At 39.7% G+C, this 23,713-nt stretch overlaps 1 protein-coding gene and 1 long non-coding RNA gene across 4 annotated transcripts in view; both read right to left on the reverse strand.

Moving 5' to 3' along the window:
- The window catches only part of LOC146760319 (receptor-type tyrosine-protein phosphatase T-like), a 243,240-nt gene extending 235,615 nt beyond the window's left edge, over positions 1-7,625 (reverse strand). For all 3 annotated transcript variants that reach the window (XM_085551484.1, XM_085551485.1, XM_085551482.1), the window contains exon 1: positions 7,382-7,625. In XM_085551484.1, coding sequence (XP_085407610.1) covers positions 7,382-7,505 — 124 coding nt within the window. In that variant the 5' untranslated portion in view covers positions 7,506-7,625. The remainder of the gene's footprint in view (positions 1-7,381) is intronic.
- Positions 7,626-8,894: 1,269 nt separating this feature from the next.
- LOC146760321 (uncharacterized) lies at positions 8,895-13,701 on the reverse strand. The gene is made up of 2 exons (XR_014947625.1): positions 13,602-13,701; positions 8,895-8,979 (listed from the first exon to the last, which is right to left on the reverse strand). It is a non-coding gene; the product is annotated as an uncharacterized LOC146760321 (long non-coding RNA).
- Positions 13,702-23,713: the final 10,012 nt, after the last annotated feature.

Raw genomic sequence — 23,713 nt, forward strand, 5'->3', positions numbered from 1 at the left:
TGTACTTCCAAACACAAACACCTTCCAGCAGGAGAGCAACTCTCAGCAGTTCTCCTCTACTCTTGTTGTCTCAAGCATAGCAACCTTGTTTAGTATGACTGAATATTAAGACAGTCTTAAAAACATGTTCTTATCTTCCTCCTTGCCCCACAATTGCTTCTAACTAATGTCTTCACTGATGTAGCAAAGTTATAAGCAATTAGTAAGTTCTAAATAAGGTGATTTGGCTTGCTGCAGGTTTTTGTTCTGAATTTAAAACTTAAGCATTTTTTCAGTGCCAGCCCGTTGCCTCCAACAGTCAAGACAAACAACCAAGGAGCGAGTTTTAGGACTGAGTCTCCCCTCACCTTAAGAATTCTAATCCACACCTTTTCACAGCACCCAGGTATACCTTGCCAGTGCCTGATTATTCCAGGTCACTCAAACCCTAGCTAGTGTGCGCACAACTCACCAAGGCAGACTGCTGGCTTCTTGCCCCCTCAAATCATCTTCCCAGCTCCAAGGCAGTCACAGGACACACTCAAGATGTGTTTCATGAATAAACTTGTTTGGAGTCACAATGCCCAAACAGGTCACAGAATTAGTCCAAGAAATAAACTGATGTGGGGCAGAGGGAGTGACGTCTTCTTTTTCACCCAGGTCATCTCAAGAGTCAGCTTTCCATCACAGACCTGCAAACTGCAGCACAAGGCACCTGAACCACATGCCAGCTTTCTCCCTGAGGAAAATAGATAGCAGAGCCAATCCGACTCCTTCAGAGAAGAGCAGCTAGTCAGACAGAAGGAGAGAAGGGACTACTAAAAGCTGAGCCAATCCAGCAATAGGAAGCCAAGTCAAATCCATAAAGATATGTCCTTGGTTTTGGATTTTGGCTTGTTTTAAGGATTTTTCTCGGTGGTGTTCATGTTTGGTGAACTTTTTGTTGTTGTTGTTCTTGTGTTTTGTTTTTTAAAGACAGTGTTCTTGAAGAGTTAAACTCACTCAAGTTCATTTTACAATGAAATCGGAATGTTTTAGATGGAAACAACCTCTTATAATTGTAATCCTATATTCCTAATAAGCAGAATTAACAGTTCTAAGACCATTGTTCTCTCACACACTGTAATGGAGAGCATTATACCAGCAATGGACCATCTGGAACAACAGGCAGGGAGAGCCTTGGAGGATCAGAATGGATAACCATTTGCAGACTACATGGTTTTGGGGTAGTGAGACTTTAATAGCAGAGTGCAAGCATCTGTTTTCCCAGATACATGATCTGATTTGAACCATGACTCTTTGATACTGGTACCTACTGTTTTACTAGAGCCAAGTGGCTCTAAACAATGTCTATTCAGTTACTGCTAGAGAGAAATAAACAAATTAACAAGCTTATTTTCAATAAAGTTTAGAATTGGAAGAAGAATCTACTTATGTTGTGTAAATCTCCAGCTAGAAATTAAAATATCTGGACTTGGTTTAATTACATTTTGAATGTGGCCCCCAATAGGACTCTGTAACCTTTAGGGTTTAATAACTTCAGCTCATTTAATGTCCTTTCATTACATTACTGTAGCAATCCAAGAGTAAGGTTTTAAAACTAAAACTCTGTGCTTCCTCCTGGGCTTTCCCATATGTTCACCATCTTTAGCTTAGACTCCCAGGATACTCACGCCAAGTCTTACAAAATTGCCTTAGCAGAACAGAAAAATATCTTCTTTCACTTTATTCTATATACTTATTCTTTGTAGAGGAAGGAAAGGGGAAAAAAAGTTTGCCAAGCAATGCTCTGCTGAGTACCTACAGAAGATCCTGCCTAACTTCATGGAGAAAATCCAGGCAGCTCTCCTCATCCAGCCCCAGGAGTAGGTCAGATAGCAAGGTACAGGCCCAAGACTGGCTGCTATGTTATGACCTGTTAAAAGACAGATTGCCCGACTTAAAACCTGCCACTAATAACCATGAATTTGAAAAACTCTGGATGAAGAGTGATAGAATTAACCAGACTGGAAGAGGCTTTTGGAGGTTGCATAATCCAACCATGCTCAAAACAGGGCTAACTTGCCCTAGTTGTAACAGCAAAGGACCCATTTGACAAAGTCTCCTACAGCACCTCCACTTCTCTCCTATGCATTATGTCAAATGAAGTGTTTTAGAATGTGGTTCTTGTGCTGACAGGCAGAATTAAAACATCTGGAGACTACATTTTCACATCTATGAACTCTAATGTCAAGGCAAAAATCATACTGGTGTGCAGGAAAGCAGAACCACAGAAATGCAGAGCGGGAGGCCAGTAGATGGGAAGCACCTCACTGCAGGAACCACTCTGTGCTGACACCACAGGTGGGCTGCACATCACTGAGCTTCAGAGCTGATGACTGTGATACAAACATCTACTCTCCCTCCATAATCAGTGGAAAGAAATAAACCTCTCAGGCACAATTAATCTGACCTATTTAAGTGTTGCTTTAAGATAGCAGGAATTGCACTCGAGAATCTACTGACTGTCCTGATGTGATCTCCACTGACTCTAAAGAGACATAGTTGTAAGGAGATGAATCCTACCCAGTGATTGCTTTTACTCACAGCAAACCTTAAAATAGAAATAATGTGCATATGTGAACAAAGCAGGGGTGGAATATACCTTTCAAAGCCAATACCACTCAATGGAGACTGTAAAAGGATAGCGTTTCTCTTACAGTGAATAGATACAAATCTGTACAAAAGACTATCTAAAAATACATAGACATACACTTATAAGTGTTTCTCAGAGTTCCTTTCAACTACAATTTCTGCATCTCCAGGCAGCTGTCCCCCTTCATTAACAAGTGTGAATACATATCGAGATGCCTCTGACTCCACAAACAAACTGAATTCATGCTTTTACTTTACAGGGTGCTTTAAGAAAAAATATATATGTGTATATATATATATATATTTTTTTTAATGACACTTCATTAATTTTTTTTCCTAAATCCTGTTCATAATAAACTAATTTCTCATGGCCCAATAACAGTGTGGATAGGAGGATGTTCTCTCCATGGATTAACATCAGGACTGTAAGTCCCAGTGCCACAATTTGGCCATGCCCACACAGACAAGTACTCTTCCCTCATTTGCCACTAAGGAAAGATTAGGACATTGTTTAATTTCTAGACTGTTCTAAATCCAGAACTGCTAGAAACACAAAAGACCAAGATTCTTTTGATTCAGAGCTACTAGATATTGGAAAACACTGTGAAATTAATGCAACAGCCCAGAAAGGGAATGCAGTACATGGAGTGCTAACGCACAGATATAGAGTCTGCTGGCATATTTTTTCTTGTCTAAAAGCAGCCATAAGGAAGAGGAGCTCTTCAAAGCTCAAAGCCCAAGAGGACATAGCAGTTGCAATGCTCCACTACGAAATGAGAAATGCATGCAGGACGTTTCAGCCCTATTGTGAACCTATTTCCTAAGATAAGGTCAACTCAGAGAGGCACGGAGGGTATTCAAAAGGCAAAAGCTTTTGACCCACAGGAGCTGTTGCTATGCCTGATATGGCTCTGAACAAAGACAACTGTTAAATCCAGGTATTATACACATATAGAGCACTTCTACTTGAGTGCATAAAATAGCCACTAGGGCAATTACCATTTAAAACCATAAAGGCAATGTTATAACAGAAGTCTAGTGTTGAACATCCTCTAAATATTATGGTTAAGGTTTTAAGCCTGATACCTACTCCACTACAAAATGAACGTGAAAACTGCAGCACCAGACTATAATCCGACGTAGGTTTAATCAAGACTGAAATTTGTCACTACAGACCTACATTTAATTTAACAAATACATAGGTGAAACATCTGTGAATCTACCACGGCAAGTTTCAACTTGATGTTATGCGCCCCATGTTTAACACAGGCCAAAAAGACAAAGCTCTGATGATGGAAAGCCTCAAATCAGGAACAAACAGCTCCAGATTTGTATGGCTTTGTACTGCTGCCACAGCACCCATATATGTCATTTATGTATACAAATCCACTCATACACACTGCTGAGCTATTACCAAATCTTGAAAGGAATTTCCCAGCTGCACAAAAATGAACTACCACTTGGGCTAGCAAATGAATTTGTATGTGCAGCAATAACATCTGATTGATGTCACTGTCACATTCTCTTTAGTTTCAGAGAATTTGATAACCCCATCAGATACTGCTGCTGTGAGGAGAATCCCTATTTGTTAATCCAAATGGCATCTGTTACTGGAAAAAAGTAGAGACATCATTCCTCAAAGATGCAGTTCATATACTGTTGTTCATATATTCCCAGCTAGACATGATTTCAAGTACTCTGAAGATTAAAGAGGAGCTGTTTTGTGTTTCAATTAAGAAACAATTTGAATCAAACAATCAGCTTGCCTGCTCCTAAGGAATTATATTCTCGGTACATATATTTATGCCTACACAAATTACCTTTTGTGCATTCTCCTGAGTGTGTGTGGCATGTAGCTGTGTGTTGAGCTGCCCAGTGGGTGCTGGCAGACACCATACCTCTGTACTCATATCTGGGAGGAAGACGTACCAGCAACTGCCCCTAAGAAGTGTATTTATTGATGCTTGTACGCAAGTATGTCATGATGACCCATCGCTTCAGTTTTTCCTTCTGATCTCTTCCCCTCCCCTGCAAATCTCTGCTGAAGGCATAACAGTCCTTGAAGTATAGTTTTAAAGCAGATAAATGATTTCATTTAGGACTCGCCATAGATCCCTTTTTGTACCCAAGCTATCAAGACCAGACACTATCCTCTTCAATTCTGCTAAAAGAGCAGAATGATACAAGTACAAGAACAGAGGTAAAAGTTGAATATGACAAGATTCATGTTATAGTCAGACATCAATTATATTACAAAAGAATTTTCATTTGTGTCTCTAACTGCTCTAGAAATAAACAAAAGGAAGGCACATATGATTTAAAAGTTACATCCGATTTTTAAAAGCCTGCTTTAAAAGTTCTGATTCCTATAACATATGTAAGAGCATTGAAAGTGGAAGAAGCACATGACTCTAAATAAGTACACAAAGGTTTAATGCAATACAGGGTAGGCAGTGTAACTGCCATTAGTGAAGTTGCAAGAGCAATTGACCTTATAGGACAATGATATTTTAAGTGTCTATAAACTGGTAGTAAAGATGTTTCAACATTAAGTGCCCATATAAGACTTCAATAATGTTTGCGGGGTTTTTTTTGAGTACTTCATGTTTTACTACACTGCATTTCTGGTAATAACAGAGCAAGTAAAACACAGCTTAAGATTTATAGCTTAAGATGGTCAAGAAATAAAGTCAAAGTTTTCTTTAAACGTAAATTATTTCTGCTCTCAAAAAATAACCTTAAATATCCATTGTTCACTATGCTCTCAATAAAGCAGTCTTTAATGAGACACTAAAATTTGTTTGTGGAGACTTGTTTTGTAACAGCACTGAGGACAAATCTATTCTAGCGTCATGTACAACCGTAACAGTGTTCCCTTTAACTTATCATCTTACACTACATTTTTAAATTAGAAAGACCAGATTATCTTTAACTAGCTAGTCAGCTGCAGCTGATGCGCTGAGGACCCCACAACTTCAGGTTTCTCACTCATATTGTGAGAATGGCTCTTCCTTACAGTTTCAAGCACCCAGGACTGACGAATGAAAACCTAACATGATGCACTCTGCCAAAGCTACTGAATGAAATCTTGAGTGTGCAAAGCATCTGACCCAAAGCCCAGATGTAGACATGAGAGGCATGCAAAGCGTTTCCATTCAGAAATGAGCATAACAAAGCAACTTTGATTTCCCATGAATCTGACGTCCAGGATGATCAGAAGGGTGAGCGAGCACAGTGATTTTCAACCTGAGATCCATCATCCAGAGACACTGAGCCTGTTGGCCCAAGCCCCATCATCAACTAATGCAATGTGGGACTCTTACAGATGCCATGAATTCTGCAGGTTTCATTAAATGCCAGCAACTGACCAAAACATTCATAGGACTGCTCGTAAGTGTGGAATTTTGAAAGGCACAAGTTTCCCAGCCAATCAGACTAGTTTTCATATCTCCTGAGCATTATGTACCAGCATTTCCTATTTCCCTCTGATATTTTTATAATAGAAATTTATTATAAGAATTTAAATTAGCATCAACAAGATTAGTTAAGAGGTTTGTGACTTTACTAGTTTCTAGAGCATCCCCCTCATGTGATTTGACACGTGGCTGAAATTGGTTAAATTAAGTCAATGAAAAAGGGCTTGCATTACATATTTTGTTCAATTGCATCTATGCAGATTCACAAATTCTTCTTGCTTATAAAATGAAAGAGTCTGAAGTTAAATTGGATTTTATGTCATTTCCTTTAGGTTCTGCCCATAGGTTAGTACAGTGAGGTTACAAGAGTGTTCATGAAGAGCAAAACTGCTTTCCAGTTATGATTCTATGAGACTGGGCTCTTCCTACCTCCTCTCTTCACAGCAACAATGTGAAATTTAATTTAATCTATTTCAGAACTGCAAAGACAAGTACTTTTTTAGCAAAGCATAAGAGGGTTATCACTTTGAAGAACCACATTAGGCACTATAGTTCAGTCTTACACAAGAGATTAATTGACATGTGCTGTAGATTAATCAGAATAAGGCTTTTCATTACGAGTGGCCAAACATAACCAAATCACTTTGGAAGCAAATTACTGACTTGCCTAGAAATATATATGCAACAATTGCAAGTTTATTATTGCTGCTTGAGCAAATGAAACAGCCTTTCAAAAACATTTACCTTGATTCTACATGAACCTCCTCTCACCTGCAGAATGCCTACATTAAAACTAAAACTAATCAAAAGCTACTCCACACTCAACAGAGTACTAAGTTGTCAAGCACAACTGGCATTCTCCTCTCAACAGCAGTGCTTGAGTCAAATTTCTGGCTGAAAAGGCTGCATCCTTTCATATACATCCAGTTGATAAACTATGTTCTACAAAGAGAAGTTTAATGAACAGGAAGAAAAGAAATGGAAATAGGAAAAAGAAACCACAGTTCTCCTTTTGTAGTATAGCCTTGTAACAAATAGTGCAGCGAAGAATATAGAAATTCTGATCTTTTGTCACCTGTCAAGGAATCCAAAGGAGGCAATACATGTTGTTGACACTGTGAAACCCAAACTTTTTCGTCTGACTCTCACACCCACTTCGCCCATTTTCCATTTGTTTTTAAATAAGGTCTGGAAAAAGCCCATAGAGCTACCACAGACTAAGAGCACAATTTAGGGCTGTAACACAACAGAAAGCACAACTACAACAGCAGAGGAGCAAGATCACAGGCTGCAACAAGTGAGGATTTGCTCAAACACAGCAGACACAGAAATAAAGAAAAGTAGCTACTTACTTTGAGAAGGCCTCAGGTATACAGGAATCTCCAACAAGATATCCTCACCTTCACCACCAACCCTCAAATGAGGTGTTGGAAAGGGTAGATCTTGGCTCCAGCCCTTCCAATCACTCAGACACATTACATGCACTTAAGCTCCCCTGGGTAGGCCCTGCCTTCCCACCAGGAGCTCCGTCACTGGTGCAGGCTGTGACTCAGCAGTTCTGCTTCAAGAGTATCTATGGGGAATGAAATAGAGAGAAACTTACCAACCACTGCACCGTGAAATTCCACAACATGAAGAGTATTTTCCTGAGTGCCACACCACAAAAGAAAAACCTTCATACACGTGTCCCATTTTTTCATAGGCTATTACTTTTGTTACATGCTTCACCCACCAGAAGGCAAGTTCTAGTTCAAATTCATTTTGATTCAAGTTTAATTAGCATCCTTTTCATGGAAAATTATCCTGTGTAACTGCTGACATGTCAGTGCATCACATACTTGTTGATCTTTGTTTGGAAGCGGAGAAAATACATTTTTATGGCATTTCAAAAGAAAAGTACATCCACGTGGAAAAAAAAAATCACACACTTGACTATAAAACACAAAAGAACTTCACGTGTACCAAAGCAGCAGCATCTGTACACTCAGCCCAGAAAATAATGTTTCTTTCCTGTGTAAAGTGCAAGTTTCTAGCACAAATTTACTTGGTGCAATTTTGTTCTGGAAAAAAAAAAAAAATGTTAAAAACTGTTTGGATACACAGTGAAATCAGATGCAGTACATCTTTATTTTTAATGGAATAATAATTGTACCCAAATTTCATATTCAGCCTTTGAAACATTTACCAGGGAAAAAAAAAAAAACAAAGGTGTGCTGTGAAGGTTTTTTCAGCATGACTCATATTGCTGTCATAAGAGTAAAAAAGTTTGAATTTATTTTGGTTGTATTGTTTCTTTATCTATAGCAATTGTCTGTCCTCTACTATCTATCTGGCCACCTACTACTTGTGTCAAACAAAGAGATCATCTAGCAAGTGACCCCTGACTTTGATTAGGACACTGATTGCACTATTACCTGATTGCATATTTGTATTCCTTGTAAAAGAGTCTGAACTACAAGAAGAAAGTATCTAAGCTCAATTTTGAATGAAATATTTTTGTTTTGTTTTGCAATAGATTCACCTCTCCTAGCACCTATATCACACCATCTTCTAGAAGTAAACAAGTGTAAGCCTTAAGTGAGATCTGATTTTGTCACTTATCATCTAGACACAAATGGACACAGAGCAGTCTTGTAAATAAACTTACAGATAAACAGGTAAAGGGCAAAGACCAAAGATTTCAAAACAAGGTTTATATGAATAACGTGTCCTCTCTATGAACTCTGTTTGACAGTGGATTGTGCACATATGGGTTTTCCAGGGCATAGGACAGGATATGTCAGTCAGAATAAGGTCATGAGCCCAAATGCTGACAACTACATTGCATGTGGAACACAGAGCTCAAATGCCAAGACTGGGACTCGCCTTCTGGCATAAACCACCCACGAATCCCAGAGCCAGCAACTACCAGCAACTCATGAGAAATGAAGCTTGCCAGCACGGGTACAACCTGGAAAACAAATCAAGGACTGATTGGCCAGAAATTTATTCCCACGTAAGGAGTATGTTATTTGATTTCCATGCCATTGTTCTTCTTTTCAGAGGAGAAGCTGAGTTATTCAAGCTCAGTTTCTCTTTGTACTTATTCAGTTCATTAGTTAATGAAGGCTTCCTTATATTAGTTAAATTCAGCCACCATTCATCTACCTGTTCCAGAGTTCACAACAGATGCCCTCTGGCACTTCACAAAGACCAGAATCTGCCTCAAAACAGGAATAATATATCTTATGAAAATGGAGATGCTATTGTTCATATGCTTTACCCCTGACCTATTTCCTCTGCACTCACAGGGCTGACCTGTTCTCTATAATTTTATACTGACTAAAGCAGTAAAAGGCTGAAGTTTATTGTAATATTCCATCAGTCTTTGTTTAGCCAGAAAGGAGGAAACTGCATTCAATCTGTTTGGGTTCTTACTGAATAGTGAAGAGCTCTGTACTCATCCAAAAGCTGCAGGTTCCTCTTCCTCACTAGCAAACACTGATAGTCAGTTCCCTTCCTCAGGTCTTTTAATCCCTATTCTGCTACTACACACACCAGCTTCATTTATACCCCTACAGGTCACCTTCAGCTCTTCTCTTTCAGTCTTAATTAAAGCAAGTGGGTGCTGCCTACCTGTAAATCTTTCCCAGACTCAAAGCTGCTTCTTCTTCTCTTATTTTAGAGATGCTGATGCACACATTTTCATACTCCCAAACTGACTATCCTTGCTGGCAATCCTAACTCATTGTTTAACAGTTTGTACGGAGCAAACTCTGAATAACGCACTGATGTGTCAATTATGTGGGGTGGCCACAAACTGCTTGCTGACATTCTTGGCAGTGCCAACACACTGCCTGCCTCTTAGCTAACTTAAGTGCTGCTGATTGTTAAAAACTCCACACTGACACCATGAAATGTGGGAAAAGGTACAGAGCTGTGGACACCCCCTCACTGTGGGAGCAAAGGGGAGCCCTGCTGCTGGAGTCTTACTGATATTCAATCCCCACAAAAAAACAGAGCTTATTCTTACTCAGAATGTAACTGATCCAAGGCTTTGCAAACTTCCTACTTAAAGATTAGAGACTGCCTGACTCTAACATGGGCCATCCCAACCGTCTCAGTGAATAATGGTGCTGATTATGGATCAAAGTCTGGTAACTCAGCTTTTCCATCAGCAAACCCACAGAGGGCTGCTTTCAGTCACCTTTCTGACCAGGGTGTAGGATTGCGCACCAGAAAGTTACCACGTCACTCACTTTCCGTGCTTGAATGTGAACTTCAGGATTCTGCCTTAAATATCCCCAGCTTAGGTATAACCCACTGCTCACTTGTTTTGAGAGCTTCTCTCCTGATTTGCTCAACACAGCAGACATAGTTATTTCCTAATTGCAGACAAGCTCCAGGTGTAGGTCAGGGAGTATTTAGCTAGAGGAGGCTAATAAAACAAGTCCCCAAGTGATGGGCTTGTCTTTGTTTCCCTGACATTGCTTACTTTTGAACATCAGAGACTACGAGACTGTTTTGGTACAGGAAGTATGTTATGGCTGATGTAGCATAACAAATACTAGCTCTACATCCTTCTATTTAGGCTTCAATAATGTCAGAGGGCAGAAGTGACAATCAATGTATTTTGCATTCAGCAGAGATGACAGGCAGCTAAGAGCAATGGACAGACACAACATGGCAGAACAGAAGGTACTCGCCTGGAATAAATATCGTCTTTGCTCCAGGCCTTCAAGAAATAACATTGCCGGTTTAGATTAATTCGTAATGCACAATGTATGATTGCAGACCTTGCTTTTGTACACAGACCTGGCCTTAAACATTGTTTGAACTGGTGCTGTCAGTCCTTTCTTGATCATTAAATTTATTTCCTAAAACTTAAGAAGCGTAAATGAAAGGCAGCTTCTGAAAAACAGTATTCAACATTTTTATGGAAAGTAGGTTTCTGGCTCTGCTCTTACTAATGCACCCTTCAATCATAAATAATAAAACTGGTGAGTTCTATCTCTTTTTCAGAAAAGTTAGATGGAACTATCACCCAGTGTATACAAAATAGGGCTTCAAAGACACCCGCTCTGTAACATAATAGAAGAAATGGTACTGAATGATGGATGGGAATCAGTTAAACTGATTTCTGGGACACGTTGTGCATTAATAAATCAGAGGCTGTGTGTTCACTGAAAGAAGCGTAGGAGGCACATTAAGAACTTTTACGGGAGTAAAGAAAAAAAAATGTTAACACTGTATTTCAAAGGAACCTACAGGAGGATTAGTACTAAAATCTTTTTATGAGCACTAATTCTGAGCACTTACATGAAGATCAAGAAAATAGTCAGCTCCACAGGAAATCCTGGAAGTTAATTTTTTTAGAAGACACTGCCACATTTCACTGCATTTAATGACAACCACGCGCTATTTCTGAAGCACTCTTGCCCAGCTCACAGCAAAGGTATTAGTTCCAACACTTATTGCTAATTCTAACACTACAAAAACACCTTCCTGCTTAGCAAGAACACAGCTTCAGAAACCAAGAGAAAAGCACTGAAACTAGAATCAAATATACACCATCATGGATCCCAAGAAGTGCCCGCTGCAACACTATATTGTGAGCAGAGAGAGAAGCCTACAAGTCCTCGTGACTTGAGTCTGCAGACAACCTCAGTGCTATCTTATCTTCTCCTTCCAAGTGGCTGGCTGAACTACATTTAAAAAGGAGGAAGAAAAAAAAAGAAATAAAACTCCTCCCAACCTGAACCAAAGATTGACTCCTTGCAGCTCCCAGGGACACAGAACTTGTGTAGGCAGAGAAATTTCACCGGAAAAAGGAAAAAAAACAGATATTTTGTCTTATTCATTTACAGAACGACCCTGCTGCTAATAGCACATTGAGGGTGCTGTTAGAGGCTACAGAGCAAAATGATTAAGACAACCATAGAACAGCTATATGCTAGGGAAACAACATTTCAGTTAATAAGACAAGATGGTGCAGAAGTCTGTGAACACAGAACCACTCTTCTGTCAATAAACTCTTACCCTGTTTTCCTACTTTATTCAATTACAGACTCTTAGAATAGATGTACCACCATATAGTGGGCTTATATACCATTCAGTTAAGGTAACCTAACCATAAATACTTCCATGATTTCAGTAAATTGGAAAAAAAAACACGGTAAGTGAATACAAGATATGTCCTTCATTTACTGTCATTGTAATATAGTCGAGCTACAACACAATCTTCATTTAGGCAGCTCTAGGTACTAGACCACTTTCAGCAATGGACATGTTATAGCACAAAGAAACACGGGTTTCTTGAAAGCACTCCTGCATCAAAAGCTTAGCATTGTTATGGTGTGTGCATTTTAATGGAGTGGATTGTGTTGTGTATTCATCCTACAGCTCATAGGAGACACATTTTCTAGAAAGCTAGAGGTTAGACAGCATTCTTAAGATGAAGAGCAGGCTGTTATGAGAAAACATAAAAACATGATTTGAGACAACTAAACTAGAAATTTAGAAATATATTGTAAGGCTTATAAATAATTGAAAAGAGAATGTTCCAAAGTTTTGATGTGTCATAAAAGCTTAGTTTAGAAGGTGATGAAATTATTTCAATTAAACAGAACAAATGTCAGCCGTGAATGCCTAAGCATTTTAATGTATTCATCCTGTAAAAGTACGGTGCATGCTGAGGCACGGAGGTGGTAGGGGCTCGCACAAAGGCAAGTTATTTGTGAATATAATTTGGACTGTACAAGAAATACGTTCCCAGACTGAGGAAGAGTTTCTCAATACAAAATCTGTAAGAGCTCCAGTGTTGCAGTAGAAAACACTGACTTCAGAATGACAATATACAAAGATAAGGATGCAAATGGTCCAAAGCTACCGAAACAGTTTGGTCATAGCAACAGAAAAAAAAACTTCTTTAACTTGATCCTAATGCATATAAAACAGTTTTGGAACAGACTGATTCCATCGTCTTAAATGGTAGCACTCCCCACCCTGTAAAGGATACAATATTTTGTCTAACATAGGAGAAATATCTAAGTACCTAGTCAGTCCAAAGACAACATTCCCCTCAAGCAAAAACATGAACAAGGCAAAGAAGCTACGCACAAACAAATACAGTGGGTAAACCTGGTACTCAGATTATTTCCCTTTAAGAAAAAGTGACCAGAGAAAGAAAATAATCAGAAGGCAACAAGCTTTAAAGTAAACAAAAACAACCTGCTGCTTGGGCACTTCAGAAACTATCAACTGTAGGACCCCAAAAGCACTTCAGAATACAGCTGGTTTTGATACCATTTCTTCTTCTTTGAGCCTGATTCTCTCAACCAACCATATCATTGAACTTGATACCAGATTTATCATATTTGCTAAATAGTGAGCATACATTACATACAGGTGAGTAAACAACCTGTGATGGTGCCCAATACTCCAACCTGTGGAATCCAGAGATCCCAAGCTACAGACTGTGTCATATGCATGTATTCAGTATGCTGATGTACAATGTGCATTGTTAGTTATGATACATTTTCAATTTGGCTGCATCTAACAACAGCACCATGGACTCAGCTGATGTTATATTACCTGTAGATGAAGGTCTTAGGAAGGTGGCTTTGTCACATTGTAGAGTGAGAACCAAAATCAGTACTTCAGGAAAGGTCTCTTTCAGGCAACTTCGTATTCTCACACATCTTCCTGTAGGAGAGCAAATAAATGGATGATCCTTGTAGCTGCTCACAGCAGTTCCTAAACACCTAAGAACAAATGGATTTGAGTTATGACAATCATATCAAACAGACAAACATACAGAAAAATATAATACAAGCTCGAAGCACTAAAGAAGAGTGTTTATTACTGGTATTTAGCTTCTCCCAGTATCTTCCAGTCATTCTATCCAGCCAAAAACCAAAGCTTCCAGATCATACAAATAAAACCTGATTCCTTTGCTCCACAGTAATAATAATGTACTGGACTATATTTCATAGAACTTATTTGTGTCCTGCGAAACAGACTTTTCCATGACTGCCTGTTGTTAATAACCTCTCATGGGCTCACGGGAAACCTCAGTTTATGGCACAGCGGGAGAAATGTCTCCAAATAATAGTTTCATTTTAAACTTCTTTGGCAATCCAGCCAGGTGCACCAACCTCACTAAGGAACAGGGATAGAGTTCCATCTAAGAGACTGTCAGATGAGTGGTAACTCACAAAGCCAAGGAAAATGGGTATTTGGTAGGTAAAATCAGGCCTGTTGGAGACTTCACATGGGACAACTGGAAATATCAAAGGCTTGCTGAAGTGCAAGACTGAGCACAGCAAACTGAGAACAGACTACAGTAATAGCACTTAGGGAATGGTGGAAGCTGTTACACAATCATTACAAACAGAAAGAAGGCAAAACACTGCAGGTATTCAGCAATTTGTAAGAAACAGCAGCCTCTGACAGGGTGTGAGCTATGTAGACAAAGAATGATTATGGATCTTCAGGCTACAAATGAAATTCATTCCTAGGATTCAAGTGGAGAGCAAGCCAAACTTTTGTGAAGAAAACTAGGAGGAGGTCTCTTCATCACACAGAGAGAGGAACAAATTGTGATACTTAAAAAAAAAAAAAAAAAAAGTCATGAGAAGCATAGAAAAGGGGGGAAAAAATCTTTCAATAATAATAGATGAGTCCAGAATAATCAAATGAAACACTTGGAAAATTTAGATATATGCAGCCATAAGCATAAAGCATAAGCATAAAACTACTTAAATCTGCTTTTAATTTCTATTGTAATTTTTATCTGCCCAAAATGGCTATTAGAGTTTGCTGAACAGCACAGTCATTGATATGTTGATACATGATTACACAAGGCACAATGTCACCTTTGGCAATCCAAATCCTAATTAATGAACAGTCCTTGAAATAATACTAACTCGAATGATCAAAATTTAAAGTGATGAGCTTGCAGAAGGAAGCAGCATCCCATGATTTCTTTTCCACTGAACCATGAGATCTACAGGAACAAAATAGAAAATGAAAAATAAGGTTTTATGCAATCAAATTAAAGACAAAAGCAGAGAAGAAGAAAAACAATAACAGTTTCTTTATCATCCTGAGCACTGGTAGTAAGAGTAACTTATTCCTCATAGCCTGGAATGTCATGGCTGAAGCTGGAATCGAGAAATCAACAAGTCACAATCAGCATCTGGTTGATGGCCAGAAGGATGCTCAACATGTATTCCGGTATTAAAGACAATCTACAAGCAGATAATAGCGTTGCAGCTTGCCTTGCCTAATGGTGTCCAGTGAATCCATATTTCACATCCCAGCCACACTTCTTGCACAGCCATCCTTTACATGAGGATTTCATACATTACAGAGGTAGTTAATCCGATACCAGCAGAAAGCACTTCCAGGCCTCCCATACATGCAGCAACCTATAGTAGCAGTAGCTGCATTCAACTTATAAAACTAAAACCAAGAGCCTCCTATTTCTAGGAATATATTATATGGCGAGGTACAGAGTAAATGAACAATAACTTGTATCTTTTCCTATGTATCATGGATTTAAGTTTTAACGAGAGCGGGAAAAAACAAACACTTTTATAGAGGATTTTACTAAGATGAGTGACACTGTTCTAATTACATTGAATAATCTTGAACCAAAGAATTTTTTCCATTTCATGCCTTTAATGGATTTAAAGAAAATAAAAAATAAAAAAGATATAACATATAACATAATGCAACCTGCAGCACGGTTTTTTTATTAGCTTAATCAAATAGACATGATAGTAAAGAAGATAAAATTAAGAGTAAATCCTTATACAAGTTTATCCCTTAGATTCCCAAGATATCCAAGGACAACATTATTTCTCCAATATTTTTATCAGTGCTTATTCCTCTAGTGCAGCATCCCATTGTGCAAAGGGTACAGTCACAGGTAAGAAAAATCTTACTTCTTTGCTGCTTCCCTTTGTCTTTTTACTCTTCTTGTCGTCGAAAGCTTTGTTCTTTTGGGTTAATGTGGCATGTCTCCAACACAGCCTTGGAAAATGACTATAATGTGATTTGGGTTTGGTGTCATTAAACCTGATTACCAGGGAGTGCTCATGAAAATCCATAATTACCACACAAAACAAAAGAGACTTTTGTTTTTGTTTTGCTGGGGAACAACAAAGAGCTTCACTTCAATTTAACTATTTGGAGTACTCAAGAAAAGTTAGTCATATTTTTCTCCCTCTGCACTTCTCTGGGCTTTGTAAATATCATAAAATACCAAAATCTGCTGAAAACATCAATCTTCTCTCAAAACTGATTTCTTATATAATGCCAAATATACAGTCTTTATTTAAAAAAAATAAATAAAAATAAAAAGCCCTAGAGAACATAATGCGTCTTGATGGATGTGCTAGTGCTTTGGGTACAAGCTGGACTTTATGATTAGATCTATAATAGTGGAGGAAAAAAAGAAAAGTTGGCAATATCAGTGTAGTAAGCATTCAGATAATCGAACTGCCTCACCCCCCAGAACTGCAGTGTTGCAGGAGACATTAACCAGTAGCATGGTTCTCCTCCCCAGTTTTGGGGCAGTTCTACTACCACGGCTGATGGACAAGTGATGTCCACAAACCAGGAAAAGCTGGTTTAAGAGGCTTATAGTCTCTCCAGTTGTGTTAGATTAGAAGTTTATGTGGCCACAACCCTGGTTTTAAGCTAGTGGGTGTTCTTGAGCTACAAATGCCACAGACTCCTCCCCAAGCAGCTGTTATATCTGCATCCAGGGTTGTTCACCACAGGGTAAATACTGCCCCATTTTGACACTGAGACACACCAGGAATACCTGTGCAAAGCTTGCTGAACTCCATTCAGACACTTGATTAACTGTCCTCTATCTACCTGAACAGCAGGGTCTGTAGGCTGGGAAGCTGCCCTTGAAGTGCTCTAACATGCAAATTCAGCGCTGTAGGTGGAAACACTTGCTGTAAAATAATATTTGAGGAACTATCCAGCCCTAGGCAGTGAAGCTAAAAGACACTGACAATCTCAGTTGTAAAGTAAGAAATGTAAGAGATAGACCAAAGTCACCTTCACGGTGTATGAGAGAAGTAAGCAAACTCTCTGTTGATTATATTAGAAGCAGGTAAAATTCCACTCACACATTTGCCCTCCACATGCAGGATGATCACGCTATCTAAATATGTGAAAAATAGCAAGTTTACTGCAGAAGCTCTTGGCTTGCCTCTCATGCACAGATTTGTAGGTACATGCAAGTACAGCTGATAGATTAGCTAGCTAAAAATTCCACCACTCCCTTCTGATCCAGTTTCGATTAATTCATTAGAAACAAATACCTGCATATCCTCCCCCTGGCCAGTTCCTTTTCAGCCACACTGTATCAGAGACTTAAACACTGGGAGCCAGGTGAGAGCTTCCTAAAGCTGGAAACTGTCAGCAGTTCAGACTGAAAAAAGCCAGACAAACGGCTCCTGCATTTTCTAACCACTGAGAAGCTTTGGCTGCATGAGAGGTATTTAAGGCACCAAAAAGCTGTATGGTCATGTACAAAAGCACCAAATAACCCAGAGCTTCCATTTGCTTTCCAGTGAAAAAGAAAGCAGAACCTAGCTTACAATATGAAGGTGCATACAACAGACCTGGAGAGCTTTATCACACAAATCGAGTTGGTGGAAACAACCTCTTACACTTGCCACTTCCCCGTCATCTAAGAGTATTAAAAACAAATGAAAACCCCACCTGTTGGATTAACACTGAACCCGGACAAGGGACAATCACTTAATTTAGTAGAAAGTTTAAAACAACCTTCAAGTATCGTCAGCAAAGGCAGTGTAGAAATTCTCCTTTTTGCATGACACAGTTCTGCCAATTAGCCGAAAACTGCAATTACCAGTTCTTTGCTTTATTATTTGTGAAGAACCTAAACTTTCTGAGGATGATAAATGGCCTCGTGGAAAATGCAATGCTCAGTTCTGCTAAATTTGCACTTTTCTGTTGGTTTTTTTTTGTTCTTGTTTTTTCTTTTTCTTTTTTCCTTTAACTATTCTTCCATGTCATCTTTGAAGAGAAAGAGGCAGGGGCTGCTGGGGGAAACAGGGCAACAGGACACATATCAGGGCAGAAAATGGCAGGGAATGGTTTAGAGAAGAACACAGAGCTGTTCTCATTTAGCTCGCTGACCAGGGCCAAGGCATATTCCTACACCTTCATTAATTAAACAGAAAAGTTAACATTGTTAGCAACATTAAGACCAAAACCTCATTTAAATTGTTCTGAAACAAAATTAAAAATAAAAAAATAAAAAATAAAAAAGCCGATATATTCAGAGGATGACCTTTGAGAATTCTGGCTTCATTAACATTTCAAACAGCAAAGCACAAAATTAAGACAGGAAATAGAATTACAGAGCTATTTGACTGCAGAAGTATATATCATTAGCATGCCCATAATTAACAGGATACCAGTGTTTGTCCCATTGTCTCTGCTAATAATGGTGTAACATGCAAATGGGATTTCTTCTAAGAAAGTTAAAGGGGATATTTAAGTTCATTCCACGTTTCAAGCATACAAGCACAGCCAGACAAGCCCCTTTCTGCTCTGTGAAAGGGATGTCTCCATGCCTGCCTGCCTGCCCTCCCAGACTCCCACAAAACAATTGCAGAGGGAGGGCACCAGCTGCTGTGCTTGAGGCACAAAGGCCAGCTATCCAAGGTCAGACATCTTTTCCCACCTCACCACAGCAGTTAATTCTTTGGGGAACTACCAGTGACCCACTCAAGTGTCATGAAAAGCAGTTCAGAGGCTAACATCACCCATCAACATGATGCCCTACAGGATAGCAGATATCATTCCTCTTACGGGGATCATATTCCTTAGACATGACAGCACAGCTCTGCCTGTCTCTTGTTCAAAATGCTGAGCTCCCATGACATCTGTCCATGACAGTTGTAAGCAGCCACACATCTCCACCGCCCTTACAGTGCTTCTAACTGAGCCTGCTCTTCTAAATGCTTCGGGACTTGGGATCCTGAAGCAAAAGGAGAAAAAGGCATAAAAAATAAAGCTTTACAGGCAAAATACAATTGACCACCCTATGTTAACAAAGGACTCCACTCTGGCCTAATTCACTAGAATAAGACATGAGTGCAACACACTGAAATCAGACTGAGCTGAAGTGCTACCAGGAGTCTTCCTCTGGCATAAATCAGTGAAAATGTCCACCTTTGGGCAGCACACTTGGATCCTTCATTAGACTGCAAACAACCAATTGATGTACAGTTTCCCCACCAGGCAGATAACAAGCTCCTCCTCCTTTACAGGGCAGCGTGCATGGGTTGGTTCGTAGTTATCACCCCACTCTTAAGATCATTTCTGCTGTTTTCCCAGTCATACTCAGTAGTCCTCACTGCTGTGAAACATTGCTCTGATATTCTGCCCAGTCTCAATTTCATTCTCTTTCCCTGCGTTAGATCTTCTCAAACAGATGCTCTTCATGGTGTTTGTACTCCCAAGCTGTGGCACCTGGAGGCTGCCTGATTGTAAACTGACAGGATGTAGCATTTTTCCATCTCTCTTTCATCAGATCAGCCTGAAAATCTGGTAAGATCCATCTCTGCCTTGTGATAGAGAGGCGAGACTCAGCTCGGAGTTTCTGAAAGGATCCTGCTTCTTCCGAGGGCACAAGTAAAGGCTGGGTGTGAGGGAGACTTGAAGCATTGCTGCCAGCCCTATAATTCTACGATTAAACAAGTTACATAATTTCAGTCTATTCCCTCTTTATCTCTTTTCCATGCAAACAGCCTGAAGTAGCACGGAATGCAGCTTATTGACTTGTAAGGAATGGGATGGAGAGGGGTAGAGGATTATCCATCACCTCCCTTTCTTTACATTACATCAGGGCATCATTTAGATTATAAGTTTGCTTACAAACTCCTTGATAAAAAAAAATCAGACAGATACTTAGCTGGTCAGCTGCTTTGGTTGCATAATAAACATGGACAGAATTTCTCATCCTCAAGCCATTGTTACAGCACAAACAAACTAAGGGCTAAGGAAATAATTACTGTGGGGCTGAGAGACTCAATAAACAGCAGAAGCTGTGGGATGAACCAGATTTGTTGATCCCAGCAGATAACTACAATTAGGATGTAATATTTCCTTAAGTTTTTGTTTACCCCTTTATTGTTTATCAGTATTAAAAAGGCAATTTATACTTTGCAGTTCTCTAGATCAACCAGTGTATTTCACAGCAGGCAGGTGAGATTAAACTGTCCATCACCACAAGCTGTCCTTTCCCTGTTCTTATATTATCAAAGCCTATTGAGATTAGAGCCATAGGAAACTGGAGGAAATGCGTTCATTTGCTTCAAGTTCATAAGCTTATGAAGTTTGATTCCTACACACCTGTAGTCTTCTTCAATAAAAAAGCAAAATCCCAGAAGTTCCTTCAATGGTAATGAAAGAATTTAAGACTGAGAAACATTATATGCATTTTCTGAACTTTTCCGAGACATCACAGAATGTCTTCCCAGAGTGCCCTAACACAGCAGCCAATTGGAAAAGAAACCTCCTAGAGGCTGACCTGTTTAAATGGGGAAGCCATTTATCCCGCTTGGCAAGATCACAAGAAAAGCTTCAAGCTGCTTTACTTTTCACAGATCCCTTACCCAGCGTCTCCCTCACAAAGCAGTCAGAAGAGTGGTCTGCAGGTGAGGGACGCTTCAAAACGCTTCACTGGCTCCACATATGAGCACCCAAAGAAAGTCTTTCCATGACACATCAGAAAGCTGAACGGATTTCTGTCTGGAGAAACTCTCTGCACTTTCCTAGGGGTCTGAACCAAAACTTTGAAGCCAGGGAAAACCATATATAAAATAGATTAGGGCTATAGCTGAGTTTGAACCCATGGAACAGAAAGATAAATAAATAAGAATACACTGAAATAAATAGACTCATTATAGTTGCAACATATCTTGTTCTAGTCAGCTTAGGCTGTAGGATTAAACTGACCAATAGACCTTTTTAAGACTCTGGCAGTCTGGAGCCATGACCACTGACCTGGGGAGCCTGTTCCAGTGCCCAGCCTCCCCATGGCTGAAGCCTTTTCCTGATATCCAACCTGAACCTCCCCTGTGTTATTATATAGTTAACATTCAGGTAAATTACTTAGCATGAGCTAATTCAAGTCATAAAATCCACAGGACATCTTGACACCATGACAAAGAGAACAGCATAAGGAAGCAAGGAAAGAATAAGAAATTGCCCACAGAAAACTGCCCATGGATCTCTGTGTCAGAACGTAGGCATATTGCATAGCTTTATTTCTAGTGTAGGCAGAATCTGTCTTTTTCTTTCTAGACCTCTTGTCAAGACCAGAGAAGTGGCTCTTCCAACCAGAGAAACTTGGGGAAAGAAGGCACTCTGGGCTGCCACATCCTTTTCTGCTCTCTGTGCTGATCAAACTTGGCCAAACTTTACCTTTGGATGCTCACTGACAAGTCCCTATTAGCACAGAATTAAAAGAATTTATGTGAGCATTTTTCTTAGAAGCCTCTACTAGATACCCTTTATAATTCCTAGTCAAAACCTCCTTTCTTCCCACTAAAGCCCCCTGCCACTTAAAAAGGAGAATTGCCTCAGGACAGATGTATCCCTACTGAGAAACCACTGAACACTTCCTGTCCATCCCTTAACTCATGAGTCACATCCTCTGGGGTGTCAGTCAAACACACTGAAATTAAAAGCTTTCACAGCTTGGAGAACACAGTGAATAGGCAGAAATGTGAAAGAGTGAAGGACTGAAAATAGTTGCTCCTCAATATGATTGATTTTTAAATCCCCCGCTTCACACATATTAAGCAGCAGTCCTGCATATCCAGATGTATGTTTCAGTCAAGATGAATGGGCTCAATAAATCCAGTAAACAGGAAACTGTTGAGGACAGGTGGGCATAATTCTTTTTTCCAGCTCCAGTCTGCTAATTGATAAAGTATACGACTGTTGGCAGTTCATTTTTCTCACCCATTTACAGGAACTACAGCTACATATTCTTATGAAACTCCTCAGCAGCTTTAGACTGCAGAAGCAGGGGAATGGGGGAAGCAAAACCTTGCAGTTTGATAAACATACTGGAGCTAAGTGAAGATCTAATCTGGTACTATGATGGCTGACATTTTTGCAGGGTGAGACCTTTAGACAGAATCTACATCCAGATGCTTCTGTTTTCAGAAGTGGCCAAAATACACATCCTTGTGCTTTGCCCTCCCACCCTCAGATCTGGTAGCTCACAGTGCAGGATGTGTTTGAGGACATCTTTGGTGGGATCAAAACCAGACCTCACAATTATCACATTCAAGTTAATTGCTGCTATTGTGCTTGAGCACAACATCGACTGGAAGTGTCCAAATAAGTACTTTCATTTGGTGCTGTGCAAACTTAAAATTCATTGAGAGCGTCTCCTACCAATGACTCATCAGCAGCTATGGCGAAAACAAAAGGTGCCACATGGGTTTCATTGTCACATTTTCTAAAGGGAGAATTGCCCAAGTGCAAAGACGAGACCAGCTTTCAAAAATAGTACAGGAAGATGTATCAGTGAAAAACACTGTCAGCAAAGTATTTGTTTCCCAGAGCAGGCAAGGACTAACACTACAGAAGCCATCTTATAAAGAAGACTATGAAGAATAGCAGACATTCTTCCTGGCAGGATTCAGAAAATGATACGTTACTGCAATGCATGGCACAAACAGAAACGAAGAAGCACAGCCAAGATGAGATTTGGAGTCTATGTTTGCAAGGAGCTTTTACACAGTAAGGGGACACGCTTGAGATTAACAGAGAAGCTTATTAACAGTAAGCCACCTTTCTATACTTACAGAAGTATCAAATCTAATGAGCAGAGGCAATGCCACAGCAGCAGTCCACAGAAGGACCTCAAGTCCCAGGAAAGAATCCAGACTTCAAGGGGCACATGCTGAGTGTGTTCCAAAACTTAGCACTAACCCTGTCTGCTCATCCAATATTGTTCAGCAGCAGCAGCCATCTCAGTAGTCTGTCTACTTGTTAAAGTTCACAGACAGCAACGGGAGAACCAAAATCAGTTTCCAGGAAGATATATTACAAAAAGAAACAAGCCCAGCAGTAAGAAAAAAAAATCCCCATCCACTGGTACTGTTGAGTACCAGTCTCCCTGCATAGATGTTAATGGGCAATAACAAGGAATTTTCATTCCCACAGACTTCATGTGTTTGAACCTCATCAAGTATACTTACAGCAACATAAGTAATGTGAAAGAAAAGGCAAACCCTGTGTTGTGACAGACATCCATGTCACCTTTCTGGTCAGGCTAACAGCTGGGCAACCAGCAAAGAAACCAGCTGGGAGGCAGCCAGGCTTGTTATCCTGCAGTAAAGATGCCATAATTTAGCAGGCACAAAGAGAAATCAGAAAGATTTATTTGAGACACTTGAGAGACCCCAGATAGTTTGTGGTAAAGGAGGAAGAAAAAAATAACTGATTTTTCAGTTCTTAAATGGAAGGGGTAAGATTGGGCCAAACACCTGCAGACATGAGCAGCAGTCACCCCTCTTCAGAGGCACAAATTAATCCACACAGAGCCCACGTGCAGCAGCAGGAGATACAGCCAGAGCTCTCTAGCTCTAGAAGGAAACTGTAGATGACTAACTGAGGGCCAAATA

This window comes from Coturnix japonica, chromosome 6 (genome assembly GCF_054131305.1).
Source record: "Coturnix japonica strain WE chromosome 6, WE-NBRP24, whole genome shotgun sequence".
In the NCBI taxonomy this organism is placed as follows: Eukaryota; Metazoa; Chordata; class Aves; order Galliformes; family Phasianidae; genus Coturnix; species Coturnix japonica.